General features: G+C 39.7%; 1 protein-coding gene across 1 annotated transcript in view; it reads left to right on the top strand.

Annotated features, from left to right (window-relative positions):
- Positions 1 to 16,833, top strand: part of MAMDC2 (MAM domain containing 2) — a 64,600-nt gene that overhangs the window by 33,729 nt on the left and 14,038 nt on the right. The window contains 5 exon segments of the mRNA XM_084305433.1: positions 701 to 838; positions 4,617 to 4,873; positions 8,302 to 8,395; positions 9,917 to 10,063; positions 11,387 to 11,652. Of these exon segments, the coding sequence (XP_084161559.1) occupies positions 701 to 838; positions 4,617 to 4,873; positions 8,302 to 8,395; positions 9,917 to 10,063; positions 11,387 to 11,652 (902 nt within the window).

Raw genomic sequence — 16,833 nt, 5'->3', positions numbered from 1 at the left:
TCATGTGGAATTTCAGTAACCCGTTCTGTTCTTAAGCTACTTATTGTTTGAACAGGACCAAGTGTTATATTTTCACAAAAATAGATGTCTGCAAACATTAAGCATAAGAGCTGCAACATTATGTCTGCTGTCTGCTGCCTCATGTTTCCTTACAGAGGCACCTTTAAAGCTACAGAGTGTCAATATTTACACTGATTTTATTTCCTCATGACATTTGCCAAAAACTGCTAAGTCAGTAGCTCAGATGCTGGGACACCTTCCCATTTCTGGGAAGCTCTGGTGGAGTCCAACCAAACAGTTAAAATTCTTTGGCTCTGCAAAAGAAACAAAATAGCTTTATCACCACTAGGAAATCCTGTTGTACTTCCAGGCATCCCTGCCTTGCAAGTGGGTGTTCTGCTCTTCTATATAGAAGGTGTTATCTTGTAAATCTATTGTATTTGGTTCTAAATTACAGCAGATGTATGTTACCAAATAATGAACAGAGAGATTGGACTAATCAGGACAGAAATGAGGATAGCAGTGATCAGGAACTGTGTCTTAGCTTGCTTTTGTTTGTTATGAGCTGTTAAGCAATGTGTCCATTTTTATAAATGTAGTGTTCTTTGTGCTACTGTATGTAAAACAAGCCCACTGCTTGGCCTTTCTTTTAGTTTCCGTAATGAAAATGTGTGCATTGAACTGGTGTTTGCAATTGCAGAATGTGACTTTGAAGAAAATCATCTTTGTGGCTTTGTGAACCGCTGGAACCCCAATGTGAACTGGTTTGTTGGTGGAGGAAACATTCGCAATTCCCAGTCCATCCTTCCCAAAGACCACACACTTAACAGTGAATTGGGTAAGCAGCAAATATAAAACAGAAATATAGTGGATTCATATAAGACTCTTATATTGTTTATGTATACTTATATGCTATTTCTTTTATCCTGGCATTAGGTGGGGGAAGAATGACTCATGTGTAAATAGAGATCAGAAAGAGATGGGGAGAACTTGCAGAAGGCCACACAAAATTTCCCATACGCATTATAATAAGGTTGCTATGCCTTTCTCTCTGCTTCAAAATAAGGAGAAGGAGCTGGATGCTGAATGCCCTGAAGTCTATAGGGCTCTATTCATCCCAGGATACTCAGAGATCTGCCTGAGGTCATTGTGAGGCCTCTCCCAATTATTTTTGTAATGGTCTTGGGAGTCCAGAGGGATCCCAGTCTGCTGAAAGCTGGCAGTTGTGCCAGTTTTCAAGAAGGGTAAGAAAGAAGACCTGATAATTACTGGTCTTTCAGTGTCACTTCAGTGCCTGTTAAAATGATGGAGAAGATTATTCAGGGAGTTACTGAAAATCACTTGAAAGACAGTATAGTCATTGCACAATATGGATTCATGAGGGGAAAGTGCTTTTTAGCAAACATAATTTTCTTTTATGATGAGGTTACCCATCTAGCTGACCAGGGGAAGCCAGTAAGTGTCATATTTTGGATTTCAGCAAAGATTTCAGTACTGTTTCTCACACTAAGCTTCTGGACCAAATGTCCAGCATACAGCTAGACAAATACATAATGTGATGGGTGAAAAATTGGCTGATGGGTCAGGCTGAAAGGGTTATAGTGAATGGGGCTACACCAGGCTGGCAACTAATCACTAGTGGGGTTCCCCGGGGCTCCATTTTAGGGCCAGTTCTCTTCAATGTTTTCATAAATAATCTGGATGCATAACTCAAATGCATACTAGGTAAGTTTACAGATGACACTAAACTAGGAGGAGCTGTTGATTCCTTCTAGGGTAGTAAGGAATTGCAGAGAGATCTTGACAGACCAGTGGTAATCAACAACTGTATGTAGATTAACAAGACCAAGTGCTGAATTGTACACCTGGGATGAGGCAACCCTGGCTATACATATGGACTGAGACTGACTGGAGAATGGGAGGATGGAGAGCAGCCCCACGGAAAGGGATCTGGGAGTTCTGGTTGGGAGCAGTGTGCCCTGGCAGCCAAAAGGGCCAGCCATACCCTGGGGTGCATCGGGCACGGCACTGCCAGCTGGGTGAGGGAAGGGATTGTCCTGCTCTGCTCTGAGCTGGTGCAGCCTCACCTCAAGGGCTGTGTACAGTTTTAGGTGACACAATATGACAAGAACATAAAGCTATTAGAGAGTGTCCAAAGGAGGGCTACAAAGATGTTGAATGGTCTAGAGGGGAAGACGTATGAGGCACAGCTGAGGCTCCTTGGTTTGTTCAGAGCAGGCTGAGGGGAGGCCTCATGGCGGCCTGCAGCTCCCTCATGAGGGGAGGGGAGCGGAGGGGCAGGCGCTGAGCTCTGCTCTCTGGGGACAGCGACAGGACCCGAGGGAATGGCATGGAGCTGGGACAGGGGAGGGTCAGGCTGGGGTTTAGGGAAAGGGTCTGCACCCAGAGGGGGTTCGGGCACTGGGACAGGCTGCCCAGGACACTGGTCACAGCACTGAGCCTGCTGGAGTTCAAGAAGTGTTTGGACAACACTGTTTGACATATGGTCTGATTTTTGCATGGCTCTCTGTGGAGACAGCAGTTGGACTTGATGAACCTCGTGGGTCCCTTCCCACTTAGGATGTTTTGTGATAAAATTTTGTATGGTGCAGGGAAGGTGGCTTCTAAAAGTATGGCCCACAGTGTGTCAAAAACTTGTACCACTGGCCTGTGCATCTGGCAGGGATTTTCTTCTCAGTGGCCATTGGAAGTGAGTAGGAAAGCTAAGGGATTGAAACATCTATGAGGAAATTCATGTTAAATTGCACGGGATTTAGGAGTGGTGTTTCTTTCGGTCAAATGGGGTGCTGTTAATGCTGTCCAGCACTCTGTAAAGGCTTAAAGTTTTTTTTAGCACTGTCCCTATGTGAAATACTTGCTCTGGCCACCTTACTGACACAACACTTAAAATCATCATGGAGAAAGTCTGGTGGATATCTTAGTCTTTGATGTAGTGTTTGTTGTATGAAATGCCACAGCAGATGACACTTGGGAGATCTGGCTTTCTGCAACACAATGTGCATCTCAGACAATGTGGAGTTTTTGATGGTGCAAGGAACTGCATCATGAAAAGTGGGGTTGGTACTCTTTCCTTAACTCATGCCGCTGTGCCTTTTAATTTTATTTCACAATTGTGTGAGTTGAGTACAGAGTGTCAGCCTAGCCCTGCATAACCCCAAGTCACTTAAATACTGGTAAAATTTTGATGGAAGTTGAACTTGCCACAGCTTCGAACTCTGTAGACAGTGGTTCTACACATTAGAAAGTGCCAAATGAGAGCAAAAGCTGGCAGCTGGCAGTGATTTTTTTCTTGTAGCCACACTATTTCTTGTTCACACCAAGGCCTCACTGATGACCATTGTCTGAGAGGACTCCAAGAAACAAAAATTCACAGGAGAGCTTTCATTTTGCAAGAAGTGTGTTATGAAGATACAGCAACCATTTGTAAGGAAAACTTTAACTGATATATGAAAACTGCAGAAGAAAATGAAGCCCAGAACTTCTCAGGCCAGTTTCACTGAAGTGTCACCAGTCCGTTACAGTGGCCAAGCTGGAGAAGACCCACAGCCACAGCAACCCTTTTCCCTTTTTCCACTGGAGTGAAGTGAGAAGTGACAACTCCAGGACCGGGAACACTATTAGATAATTGGCTGTAGTTGTGTAGATAGAAGCAGATACAAACCTAAGAGCAGAGTTTGCAGTGTCCCAGCTGATGCATCCTGCCGATTTAGCATTTCACTCTCCTATGAGTTTTCTTCTTGTGAAGAACCGTTTTTCCATTGATCAACAGGCACTGTTTGATCCTGTATTCTTGACAGTAGAAAAGCAAAAACTACAGATGCACAGCTTATTCATGAACACGCACATATCCTTACATCAAGATAGCTCTCCCAAAATCACAGTCTCTTCCCTTTGAAAATCCTGCCTAGTACATCATATTGGCTGTTCAGGGGAAGGGTTTTTACCCATCTGTATTGCGTGTTTCTGTTAATGAATCTCTCTTAAAAGAATTTTTAGGGATTTTGAGAAAAAACAAACAAACAAACAAACAAACAAAAAAAGAAAACACAACAATCTATACAGTAAATATAAAAGATTTAGAAACCAAATTTTAGGTAGATCAAACAGCTTTATACAGGTAGTGAAATGTACAGAATTACAAGATGTTTTCCAATTCATTTGTTACATTAAATAAATGATGTGCTGTATAAAATATGTGAGGAAACACATAGTTCATATTCTTGTTCATTTACTTAGTTTACCTCAACACTTGGATAAACTAAACCCCATACCAAGCTGTTGAGGGACAGAGAATTTGCTCAGTTGTAACATTTTTTATCCATTTATGAATGAATCTCAAAATTCAGAGAGTTTATTACTTTCTTTGTTGTAAAGGTTTTGATTAAAGACTTAAGAAAGAGATGAGCTGTTTTGCCTGTGGTGTCAGCTGAACAACTTTGGGCTGTACGTAGAAGGAAAGGAGAAAAGAATTATTTGAACTACTTGTTTTCCAAGTCACAGAAATACATACCTTGTCCCTGCCCACCTCTTGCAACTTGTTTTAAGTGGTGTCCATTAAAGGGTGTCCTCATGCCACGTTTCTTTTACACTTTTAGGTCACTACATGTATGTGGACTCTGTTTATGTCAAACATTTTCAGGAAGTGGCGCAGCTAATCTCACCAAAGACCACAGCCCCAATGTCTGGTTGCTTATCGTTTTATTATCAACTTAAGCAGGAGAGCAGCATTGTTTTTACCCTTTACTTGAGAGATACGAATGGCTTTTATGAAGAGATCTGGAAAACAGACAGTGCCTTGTCTGCAGGCTGGGAGTTAGCGGAGGTTGACTTTAGCGCACCGTACCCAATGGAGGTAAAACAATCATTCCTATCCAGTCCAGCTATGAATTACAGGTTTCATCAGACATCACTGCTGACTCAGGCCAAGTTGGGAACATTCCAGTGGCCTTCCAGTATCTGAAAGATGTTAATAATGATGCTCCTGATCTGTCTCTTCCTTTGTTGTTTCCTTTGTCCACTGTATAAAGGTCAAGGAAAAATCACTTTTCATGCTGCTTTTTGTTTTTCAGTAAAGATGAAGTCAGGTGGTGAATTGCTTGAAGCGACTGTCATGGGAGGTTGTAGAGTCCTACTAACGTGAAATCTTTTTGTTCCTAGCAACTAATGTCATTGCCCTTTCAGTCCCATATTTCTGTGAATTGATAATTCATTTTTTAAGATGCTGACTATAATAAAATTATGCATGCCTCACGCCATAGAAGAAAAACTTTAAAAAATGTTCTAAATATCTGTCTTATATAATCTGTTTTTGCTTTTATGAGATGGAGTCCAAACTTGGGTCTAAATAGTACAGCAGCCCTTAGATGTGAAAGCTATCTCTCTATGGTAGCTATAATTAACGACCAAATTACAGAAAAAAGTAGATTTTTTTATTCCCTAATGTTTACTGAAAAACAAATACGTTAGAAGACTGGAATAAACAGTTTGTATGTGTGTGTATACATATTATATATAGTATATATACATATATAAATATCTAAGATGTTTGGAATAAACAGTGGGCTATATATGCATATATGTACTTACAAATAATATATATACATATTATACACATTATACATATGTATCTATATATATAGCACAGATATTCCTATATCTGTATATGCTATAGATATATAGATATATAATACTAAGATTACAGAGAAACCAGGTTTAAATGTATTTGCGTTAACTCTACATAGTTTATTCACCATTCAGTGTAAACCTACAGATTTTCAGAAAATATTAGGAGTAAAACTAATTTTCATTAAATGTTACATACTTGGTTCATACACAGTAATGTCAGTGACCAAGTCATCTGTTGAAACTGTCAGACTTCAAACGGTAAGGGAAACCAGATGAGATCTGATAGCAAAGTACACGTCAACCCAGGACAATAGGAACAGAAGATGTATAACATTTGCTGATATCATGGTCATAATTTTAAAACACTATATTTGAAACTAAGTACAAATTATTAAAAAAAAAAAAAAAGGTCAGAAAAGATTAAAAGGGTCAGAAAATTGGAATGATTAAACAATGAAGTGAAGAGAGTTAGAAGATTAAAAAAATAAAAAACATTCCACAAAAAACAGGAGTTGTGTGCAAATGGGAAAAACAGAAGAGACCGCATGATCTGGCGGGTAGAAAAGAATGTGTGGGAATGTCATTCTGCATCAGTGACATTAATTACAAAGCCTTTAGCAACATTGGAATTTGAAGATATGTTTAAGTCTCTGGCGGTCCAATCAAGGTGAAATAGAGGAAGTGTATGAATACTTAACCACAGCAGAAAAAACAAATGCATCTTTTGCATGTGTGTCCTGTGAAGAAATTCCCACACTGCAGTCTTCCTTTAGAATCTTAATGTGTCAGTGCATGTGTATGTAAACAAACAAACAAACAAACAAACAAAAAAAGGCAGAGCAGCTTTCCTGGGCTCGTTTGCCCTTCAGAGCTGCCTCCCTGCCTCCCATGGCATCCCACCTATCAGTACCTGAATGAGCCAAAATCTGCTCTGCTGAAGCCCAGGGCCTGGCCCTGCTACTTGCCTTCCTCTCTCCCTGCCTCCTCTCACATACCTGACTCCACTATTTTGTGGCCACTACAGCATCACTGGCCGTAAATTGGTTAATGATCACTTAGACCTTGGAGTTACTGTGGTTAGTTTTATGAAAACATTACCTCAGTTCTTACTGGCCACCTGGAATGCTGGAAATTGTTTAACAGGAATATACAGCAAACCATGGGATGTCATACCACTAAATGAATGAATGCTCATGGTATCCCTGCCTTCAGGAGAATTCACAACTCCAGTCCTTTCAGTTAGCAATGAATATCCTCAAAATTACAAGAGGGAGATGGGGATAATCAATTTACATTAATAAAGTAAGAGTTCTTAGCCTCCAAAAAACATGACTAAAGTAGAATATGTTAGAAATTTATAAAAATCATGACACAGGAAAGTTTGACTGTTCACTGTTTCTTATAATTCGGATTAGTTTCAAAAATAAACCAAAAGGGAGATTTTTCATACGCAGCATATCTAAACTGTAGAAATCAATGCCACAACATGCTATATATACCATTCCTGTGACCTGTTCAAAAGCTGATTAGTGGAAGAAAAGAAACCATTGGGAATGCAGTGTGACAGAAGAAGTGGAAGCTTGTCATCATAAACAGTTGTTCTGTAGGTGACCTCTGCTCAAAACAAGATAGTGGGAAAACTGTGTGTTTATTCTGTTCCAGGAATTTTTATGTAATCCATCATTCTCATTATTTTAGATATAATTTTACAGAAATAAGATTAAACTTTGCATATAATTTTTTCAGTTGCTTCATGAGGATCCTTCTCTTTTTTCATCTGGCTCAAGGAAATGTATCAGGTTTCTTACACAGCTCTTCTAGTTTGGCTCCCATCTGTAGGCAACACATCACAGACATTGCTATCACTAGAGAAGATCTCAATCTGGAAGCATTTGTCCATATATCCTTGTTTTGTCCCTGGGGTTGTCTTGTGATTCAGGCTTTTTCTCAAAGTTTTCCTGTATCTCAGTGCTTTGATACTTCAGATAATTTTTAGCACACTTCCTGAAGAGTTATGGACTGTCCTCCACTTACTAGAGGAAATAATTTCCTTTGGGAGTGGCAAAGTACACACAGTGTTTGATTTTCTCGTAAACAAAATACAGGGATAGCTTTTCTGGTTCTTAACTGATTTTTTGAAAAGGAAAACTTCCTTTCCTGCTGATTCCAAGGCATGGGTTTCAATGTCTGAGGATGTTTAGTGAAAAGTTAACGTGACAACAACAATTCATGCAGGATAATCCATGCAGTTTTGTTCTAGCTCTTGATTAAGATAGATGCTAGATACAGTCATAATGAGGCAGCATTGGAGTTACGGCCAATAAAAGGTGATAACCCTGAGTATTATCTTGGTATGGTATAATTGGAGGAGCCTGACTGCATCTTTAAAATTGATGGTTCATAAAGCAGCAGAAAAGCTCTGTTCTCCTTGATTTTTCCTTGACCTTAAATGGACAAAGATCTGGTTCAAGGGTCAGACTTGGACTTATATCATGAATCAGTGATACAATTCAATTTGTCCCAACACCTGTAATGCTATCTGAGGTACATGAAGTCTGTCTGGGAGATCTGGTCAGAATTCTGTAATAAGAAGGTGTGTAACAAAATTATTTTTGTGTAGATGGTAAATGAATAACAAATGATTATTATTTCCAGGTAGTATTTGAAGTTGCTTTCAATAGTGCCAAGGGAGGTTATGTTGCCCTTGATGACATTTCCTTCTCTCCGTCTTACTGCAGCAATCAGACAGGTATGAGTTCTTATTGCTATTTACCATCCTTATTTTCTCCCTTTGCTCTGTCCCTTTGACCTGCCTGTGTCAGTACGTGCAATATTTTGTAGTGATGTGAAGATGCTGCCTTCTTAGCTGAGCAACACCATTGGGCTTCTTGTCCTACTAGTGACAAAATAGCAGTGTAAGGCAGATAAAGACTAAAGCCATTCACTTGATCAGTTGATCTAGAAACCAATCCCTAGTGCTTCCTTTCCAGTTACCTTGCCTCAGGGATCTGCATCCACTGTGCTGGACTGAATGCTCCAATTGCATCTCCCCAGTGCTAAAACAAATTACCATATGCAGACCTGCACCAGAAAGAGAGAGGGATTTCCCAAGGTATGAGGAAGCAGATGTCCTGGGCTTTCCACATTTGCCAATGTAGGGAATATCTTCCACCATGCCACATGTCCTGAGGTGTTCTTGAGAACCAAAGCAGGAGCCTTGCCTTCCTGTCTCCATTGTTCCAGGTGGTATTATTTGTCTCAGATAGAGACAATACCTGCCACTTATTTCTCTGTAGGCAGAGAAAAATACCAGTGCATAGATCTGGCTTATTTGAGGACAAAAGAGAAAATTAAAAAAGAGGCATTTCTCAAAATTTTTCTTGTCCTGAAGCCTCTATCCCTGCCCTTGCATGAAAATCCTGCTTAGCCTCTGTGCACAAGGGTCATTTGTGCTGTTGTAAACTGATGCTGACTCCTGGCCTAGCCAAAAATCACATGGTCACTTTGGGTTGTGTCCCTTCCTTCACACAGTGTCTGCAGCAAGTGGCTGATGAAGTTTTTAAAGTCAAGATATTTTACTTAAAAAACACCCTTTCACCACAGGTCAGGAGAGAGCGGTCAGTAGGATTGAAGGTTAGATTAACTTTTAATAAACTGTGCTATAAATGATGCAGTTTTCCTTGTTGCAGTGCTAAAATGAGTCTATAGCCATAAGGCGGTACACAAAAGCTATTTGACTTACAGACTCAGAGTATGTATATGCACACACATAATCCATTACTGCAAAAGGCTTTTGAGAGGTGCTGTTTTTTAAAAAAATACTGAATTCTTATACTAGAAAGCTATCCCCTTGGAAACTGAAATGAAAATATGACAGCCACACGCACACACACACTCATTTAGTCCAAATATATTCTGAGTGAAGGAGAAGGATCAAAAGAATTACTTCAATGTCTTCATGCATTATGTCCTGAAGGAGGAATCTTCTTTTAAAGTTTGTAGCTTATTTGTTTTTTATAGGGACAGAGAGGGAAGATTTTTTTTCCCCTCCAGCAGCAATATAAGAAAATAACATCCACTTGTGATAGAAAAATGATAGCTTGATGTTAGGGTGACTTTGCATCATGTATGTGTAACATCTTTATATGTTCTTGTCTTCTGTAATGCAAAGAAATATGAAACAGAGTATACTTTGGCACACTTGTGCTTCAAATGCCTGTACTTGTCATACTGCACTTTTCCTAACAGAACATATGCATTTATCTTTTAGGAATATCCTTCAATCCTGCAGAGGCAAGCTGCAATTTTGAAGAAGATCTGTGTAATTTTTACCAGGATCACAAGGATGGCCCAGGATGGAGCAGAGTGAAAGTGAAGCGTAATGTGTATAGAGTAGGAGATCACACTACTGGGTTCGGTAAATCAAATTTTTTCCCTAGAAGAACCAATCTGCATAAAGCTTAACCTGTTGCATAAATTTTTACTCAGTTAAATAACATCATTGTCATGCTGGTTAGATTGCCTCACTATAAAACCCTGCAGTGAGAAATCAGGGCAGGCTGCTGATCCCTAGCTGGGACTCAGACTGTACCTGCATGTGCAGGGGCAGTGCCACATGTGGAATGGCCACACAGGGACATAAATAGTGTCACCAGGCGGCACTGATCTGCAGTCACTAAGGACATGACTCCATGTCCTGGTTTCAGTTAGGACAGAGTTAATTTTCCTCCTAGTAGCTGGTAGGGTGCTCTGTTTTGGATTAGGATGAGAAGATAACTGCTGATAACATGCTGATGTTTTAATTGTTGCAGAGCAGTGCTTACACCAAGCCAAGGACGTTTCAGCTTCTCACTCTGTCTTGCCAACGGGCAGGCTGGGGGTGCAGCAAGAGCTGGGAGGGGACAGACCCAGAGCAGCTGACCCAAACTGGCCAAAGGGGTACTCCATACCATCTGACATCACACTAAACAATATATAGGGGTCGCTAGCTGGGGTGGGAGGGCCGGACTGCTCAGGATTAGGCTGGGCATCAGTCAGCGTGTGGTGAGCAATTGCATTGTGCATCATTTGTTTGTACACATTATTGTTGTTATTATTATTATTATTATTATTATTATTATTATTATTATTACTCTCCACAAAAACATGCAAGCAAATATGATAGTGGCTCAATGAATTGCTTTTCATATAGAGGAGAGCTGGGGCTCCTAACTCTTCCAGGCATAGGACTGTTGGCATTTTAAGGGAAAACTGTCAAATTTTGCGTAGTGAAACCACGTAGTAAAAGGCCTGCTAATAAGCTCTGAAAATGTCTTTTGCACTGACGTAGTGCTTCTCACACATCCCCTTATGTAGAGTATTTGTGGTTATTAATCGTGTGTGCTAAAGCCTGATCTCTTTCATACTCGTTGCAGGGAATAATGTGCTTGGTGCCCCATTCTTCATTCTTTGTTCTCAGAGCAGTACCTTTGAAATAGTGAGGGATCCAGCAGGCCAGAGAATATTTCCACGTGTATTTGAAAAGTACTTATTTCTAGTAACTTAGCTGTGTGCCAGTTTAATTTGAAATAACAGGGATGTTTTTAGAAAAAAAAATCTTACTTCCTTTCAGTATCTGTTTCCTGCCATCAGGATTTGCTTTTACAACCAAAGTCTGCTGCAGTAATGGAAGCTGCTTTAATAGCAAATAAGCTGTGCTAATTGTCTATTAGAAATACTCAATAACTGCAATGTCTTGCAGGTTATTACTTGCTGGCAAACACGAAGTTTACATCACAGCCTGGGTACATTGGACGTCTGTACGGCCCAACCCTGCCAGGAAACCTGCAGTTTTGCCTACGTTTTTATTATGCCTTGTATGGTTTTTTCAAAATGAGCGGCACCCTCACTGTTTATATTTTTGAGGAGAATCACGTGGTTCAAGAGAAAATCTGGTCTGTGCTGGACTCTCCAAAGGGAGTTTGGACTCAAGCTGAAATCTCCTTCAAAAAGCCTATGCCTTGCAAGGTAAGAGCCAGCTCTTCACATCTGCAGAGTTACAGATGGAGGTTTTCCTTGCCTCTTCCTTTCAGGGAGCTCTCTTATCCAGTGAATAATCCTGTGAATCATACCTCCAAAGTGAAATAAATGTCCCTGGGCAGTAGAGCAGGTAGGTGCCTTCTTTGCAGTCTAGCTCCCAAGTGAGCCCCAGTAAAGCGGCTTTGCATGGGGCACAGGGCGATGCCCTGAAGCACAGGCACAGTATTCAGAGACTTCATTGGAGGACATGGAACAACAGCTGGTTGTATGTTGGTTTCTCAGTGCTATGTTTATATATTTCTGTGTTTATTTCCTGTGTGATTCCAATTACCTTAGTGAATTTCAGATTGTAATTATTTAAAAAATTCAGTGACAGTCAAAGTTCTGGTCAAAATGGGGAGTTGGTCCTACAGTAAGCTACTAGGTTAACATATAAAAACAGAAGTCAGTCTAATTTAGAGCAGTAGACTTGAAACATTTGCAGAGTCTGGTTGGAGAGGTCATTTTAATAGCTCACCAAGTTAATAATGATATATTTTATATCAGCTCCTGAATAAGTCTTCAAACTACTATTGTTCCACATCTCCACTCTTCTTACAAAGACTTGCTTTTCTCAGGTGACTTGCTCAAATTTGCATAGGAGCTACTTTGGCAGTTATCCCAATATCTGTAATGTTTTTTTACTATCTTTGAGTCATCAGAAGAGGACCAGATAGATCGCTACCTGAGAACACTGAGATAAATACAGCTTTATTATTACTATTATTATTATTATTATTATTATTATTATTATTATTATTATTATTATTATTATTATTATTATTATTATCTGCTTGAAGCACAGGAAGTTCTGGCTCAATATGAGGGGGCACTTCTTTACTGTGAGGGTGACAGAGCACTGGAACAGGTTGCCCAGAGAGGTTGTGGAGTCTCCTTCACTGGAGATATTCAAAACCCACCTGGATGTCATCCTATGCGATGTGCTCCAGGTGATCCTGCTCAGCAGGGCGTTTGGACTAGGTGATTTTCAGAGGTCCTTTCCAACCCTGCCCATTCTGTGATTAGTACCTCTTCAAATAAAAGTATTTCTAAATTATAGATAAGAATCTTAAGCATTTTTCCTCACAATAAAGTAATTTTTGAAACGACAGGAATTACTTAGTTTAACTCCTTGGGAAAAACAAACGAACAAACAAACAACTTTTTGTCTGGAAGTAAATGCCCTGTAAAAAAGAAAACTTGCTAGAATGTGTTAAAAAGGAAGTTTACACTGAAAGTTTCAATCCTAATTGTTGGGTAGTTTTCTCTAGACATCTGTTAAATAATAATAAAAAATTCTTATGTCTATATTTTTTACACATAAAACTTAAATTCATTTCTAATGCCCTTTCAACTCATACAGAAAGAAGCGATCTCTGAATTTTATTACTGCCAAGAAAGTGAGCAATAGAAAACTCTCTTAGTATCAACCCAAAATATTTGCAGAAAAATACATTTTTCTTTTCCTTAAAACATGAAACGATACTGGTCAAAAAGGTGAGTTTATAATATACTTTCGCCATCTCCTGTTTCCATATATTTTTATTACTTCTAAAAAGGCTCAGTAGCTTGAGCAGTGTAACACTGTGTGAGTAGTGATGACAGCTCAACATAACTGCTTACAAATGGTTTATAGCCGCGGAGGTGGCAGTTTTTTTTTTTAGTATCTGACATTTGCATGGAAAATTTCTTTCAGTGTGGATTTATGAAGAACTATTTTTATGTTTTCCTAGAAATTAGTGTATCTAAAAAACTTGCAAAGAAGCTTGCCTAGGATGGAAAGCTTGTAAAACTTTTCTTGAAATTCAGCTTTCATGTCTGTAGCCACTAGCCTGCCTGTGGGCAGTAATAGGTGGGGAGAGTGGTACAGGAGAGAAGAAGTCAAAGGAATATACTCTCTGCTTCTGAGCCTAAAGGTCTGCTGGAGGGGCTTTACGAACCCCATGCTCTGCAGAAGGGGTTAAGTTGGCATCTGACAATTCTCAAAAACCTTCAGTGGTTTCATAGAATCACAGAATGGCTTGGGTAGGAAGGGACCTTAAATTCATCCAGTTCCAAGTCCCCTGCCATGGGCAGGGACACTTCCCACCGGACCAGGTTCCTCAAAGCCCCAGCTTGGCTTTGAACACCTCCAGGGATGGGGCACCCCCTACTTCTCTGGGTAACCTGCTCCAGTGCCTAACCAACTTTTGAGTGAAAAGTTTCCTCCTAACCTCTAATCAAAATCTCCCCTCTTTTAGTTTAAAACCATTCCCCTTTGTCCTATTATTTATCTGCCTGAGGAAGAAGTTACCTTCCTTTTTTTCATAAGCCCCCTTTAAGTAGTGAACAGCTGCAATGAGGTCTCCCTGGAGTCTGCTCTTCTTCAGGCTGAGCATCCCCAGCTCTCTCAGCCTTTCTTCACAGGAGAGGTGCTCCAGCCTTCTGGTCAACTTTGTGGCCCTCCTCTGGGCCCACTCTAACAGCCCCATATCTTTCTGTGAAGGAGCATGCTGTGGCATTATATAAGCATTCACTTAGTTATCTGTAAGGATATCTGCCAAGGACCTAATGAAATAGCTGGCAAGGGATAGTCATTTGCCATCTTCAGTGTAGGCAGCTGGTGGAAGTGCATTTGCCTGACTGTAAGGAGTGGTGTGAGACAGCAGCTTAGGGATTACACTGCAGGTTCTGGGGGGAGAGATTGTGAATCCAAGACCCTTATCTGCTCAGTGAAACTTGATATCTCTTGTCTTGTCTCCTCTAACCTGTACTCGTGTCTCTTGGTGCCTTGTGGGGGCATCTTTGTCTTTTCTGTCCTGCCCTGTAGGCAGCAACACCCCACTCACATTCCCCATTTTACTTCTGGCTCCGCAGCTCCAGTCGGTCCCTCAGATCCTGTCCATGTCCCACTCTCCACTGTCCCTGCCTGTACAAGTTCTTACAAATTTTAGGTTTTCTAAAAGTAATGAATTGACAAAAAGCACAATTCTGGTACAAAGACCAAACCCAGAAACATCTCATTGTCCTACTCCAGTCTCAGAGTGACCAAGCTTTTCAAAGAATTTTTAAAATAGGGGCAAAATAATGCCTTTTTTCCTAGCCCTGTTCTTGGAAACGATGGAACTGTTTTGGCTTAAATCTTCCAAAACAAGCTTAAAGCAAGCACCCAGAATGGAAAGTCTGAGCTAAAATAATTGCAACTTGGCAATGTTATAAACAAGTGAAAATGCAGTCTTTTAATGGAGCGAGGTGTTCCTAAAATAAGGTGGAGCTACAACATTTTCTCTGGGAGGCCGATGTGACTATCACATTGTTTTCTGAGGTGCATCACATCTGGATGTAAATGATATGAAGCTGTAGGCGTGCACAGTAGTTTGGCTGATCAAGTTCTTGGTTACTGGTGACTTGTAGGTTGGCTCAGTGTCTGTGGAAAGAGCAAACAGTCTCCTGGCTGCTCCTTAATGGTCCGCTAGGTCAGCGAGGCAGACGTTATGTTCCTTTGGCTGGAGAGTCCTGGAGGTCATAAAGATTTTGCAGCCAGAAGACAATTTTTCTAAAATACCTGAATATGTATGTCTTTCATCATTCTTCTCACTATGAATATTACACTCAGAGCTTTGAAAACAATACTTTAAAATCCATCTGATAAGTTTTAATTTTGATATATATTTTTTTGTGTGTGTGTGTCAGGCTAGTAAAAAGTCTCAGACTTTCACCCTTTGGTTCATGTAATAGTTTTTGCAAGTTCTTTTGGAATTAGCTAACTTCAGTCTGGCACAGAGTTTTGGCTTGAGTTCTTTGAGCAGGAAATTTGAAGCTGGCCAACAGGCTTTTATTTTACACTTTCAAAATACCACATTGAAAAGGTTAGGTGGGTATGATCCAACTAAGTAAGTCATAAACATTTATATTTATATATACTTTTATATAATTATACATATATGTTTGCATATGTATATATGTAAATAATGCAAATATATGTTTTATATGAAGCTAGTGAAAAGGCAGGAAATTTAAATTCCAATTTTTCCCTTTGCATTTGAGACACTCTGTTTATACAGCTATAGTCCTTTGCATAAAAAGTATTTTTATACTCTCTATACCCAGCAAATAAATGTGAGACAATTAATATAAAATAAGATTCTCCTATCATTTATTAAAATAAATGAAACCCTCCATGTCTTATTGTATAAATATCTTGAAGTGCAGTATAAAAATCTGACTCTGAAATATGTAGATTCTTTCCATCTCACTGAATGAACTGAATCTAATCTTCCAGGTTAATACCTGGCAGGGAAAGGTCAGTGCTAACTGAAAGACCAATTTGCTTATGCCATGTGTAGCTTGGAGATGCTCACGTGCACCATAGAGCATGAATTTTATTTTTAATATTGTGTGTGTGTGTGCTTGTGTGCATAAGCAACCATGGAAAGATTTTGCTTCTATGAAACTACAGAATAAATCTCTAATGCCTAGATTAAAATAAAGATTTGAGTGCAGTTTGGTCTGCTCACATCAGTTCTGTTTATTCCTGTTGGATTGATTCACCATTCTCATCCCCTGATTTTAGAAAGCAAAAATCTCATGTTGTTTATCCTCCATTCATACAGATTTGTATGATGTCACTGTAGTGTCTGAATACCACCCAAAGAGTTAAGATAGAAATCCTCAGGAGGGTAGCTGGCATCATAACCCATCTACCTTACTTTCCTCAGACCAGTTGTGGCAGCATTTCCTGGGGTTTTATTCTTTCTATTTTTCCTCCTCTTTAGTGTGTTTTTCTTTAATGTCATTTTTTTTTCTCATCCTCTTTCTATGAGTTCATCTGTTTGTTTTCACCCCTTTCCCATAACTAATTTTAGTTACAGTTGTGAGAAAGTGAAATTGACTGAGTGTTACATTTCAATATTTATTTATTTTTTTAAACAAACAAAAGGAAGGACTTTTTCAGGAACAGCTAGACAATGAAGTCTCTTGCCACAGGATGCTATAGAGGCTAATAGTATACATGCATTTCAGAAGGGATTGCGCAAATTCATGGAAAATAGACATTGCAGTGACCAGTAAACACAGTGGTATATGTGTGACCTCCAGTTCAGCAAATTCTTCAGATCTCTAGGAGGTGAACATGTTACAGTAGGAGACAAA

The sequence above is a fragment of the Netta rufina genome (assembly GCF_964035555.1).
Source record: "Netta rufina genome assembly, chromosome: Z".
In the NCBI taxonomy this organism is placed as follows: Eukaryota; Metazoa; Chordata; class Aves; order Anseriformes; family Anatidae; genus Netta; species Netta rufina.
This window is presented reverse-complemented; position numbering and strand designations above follow the sequence as displayed.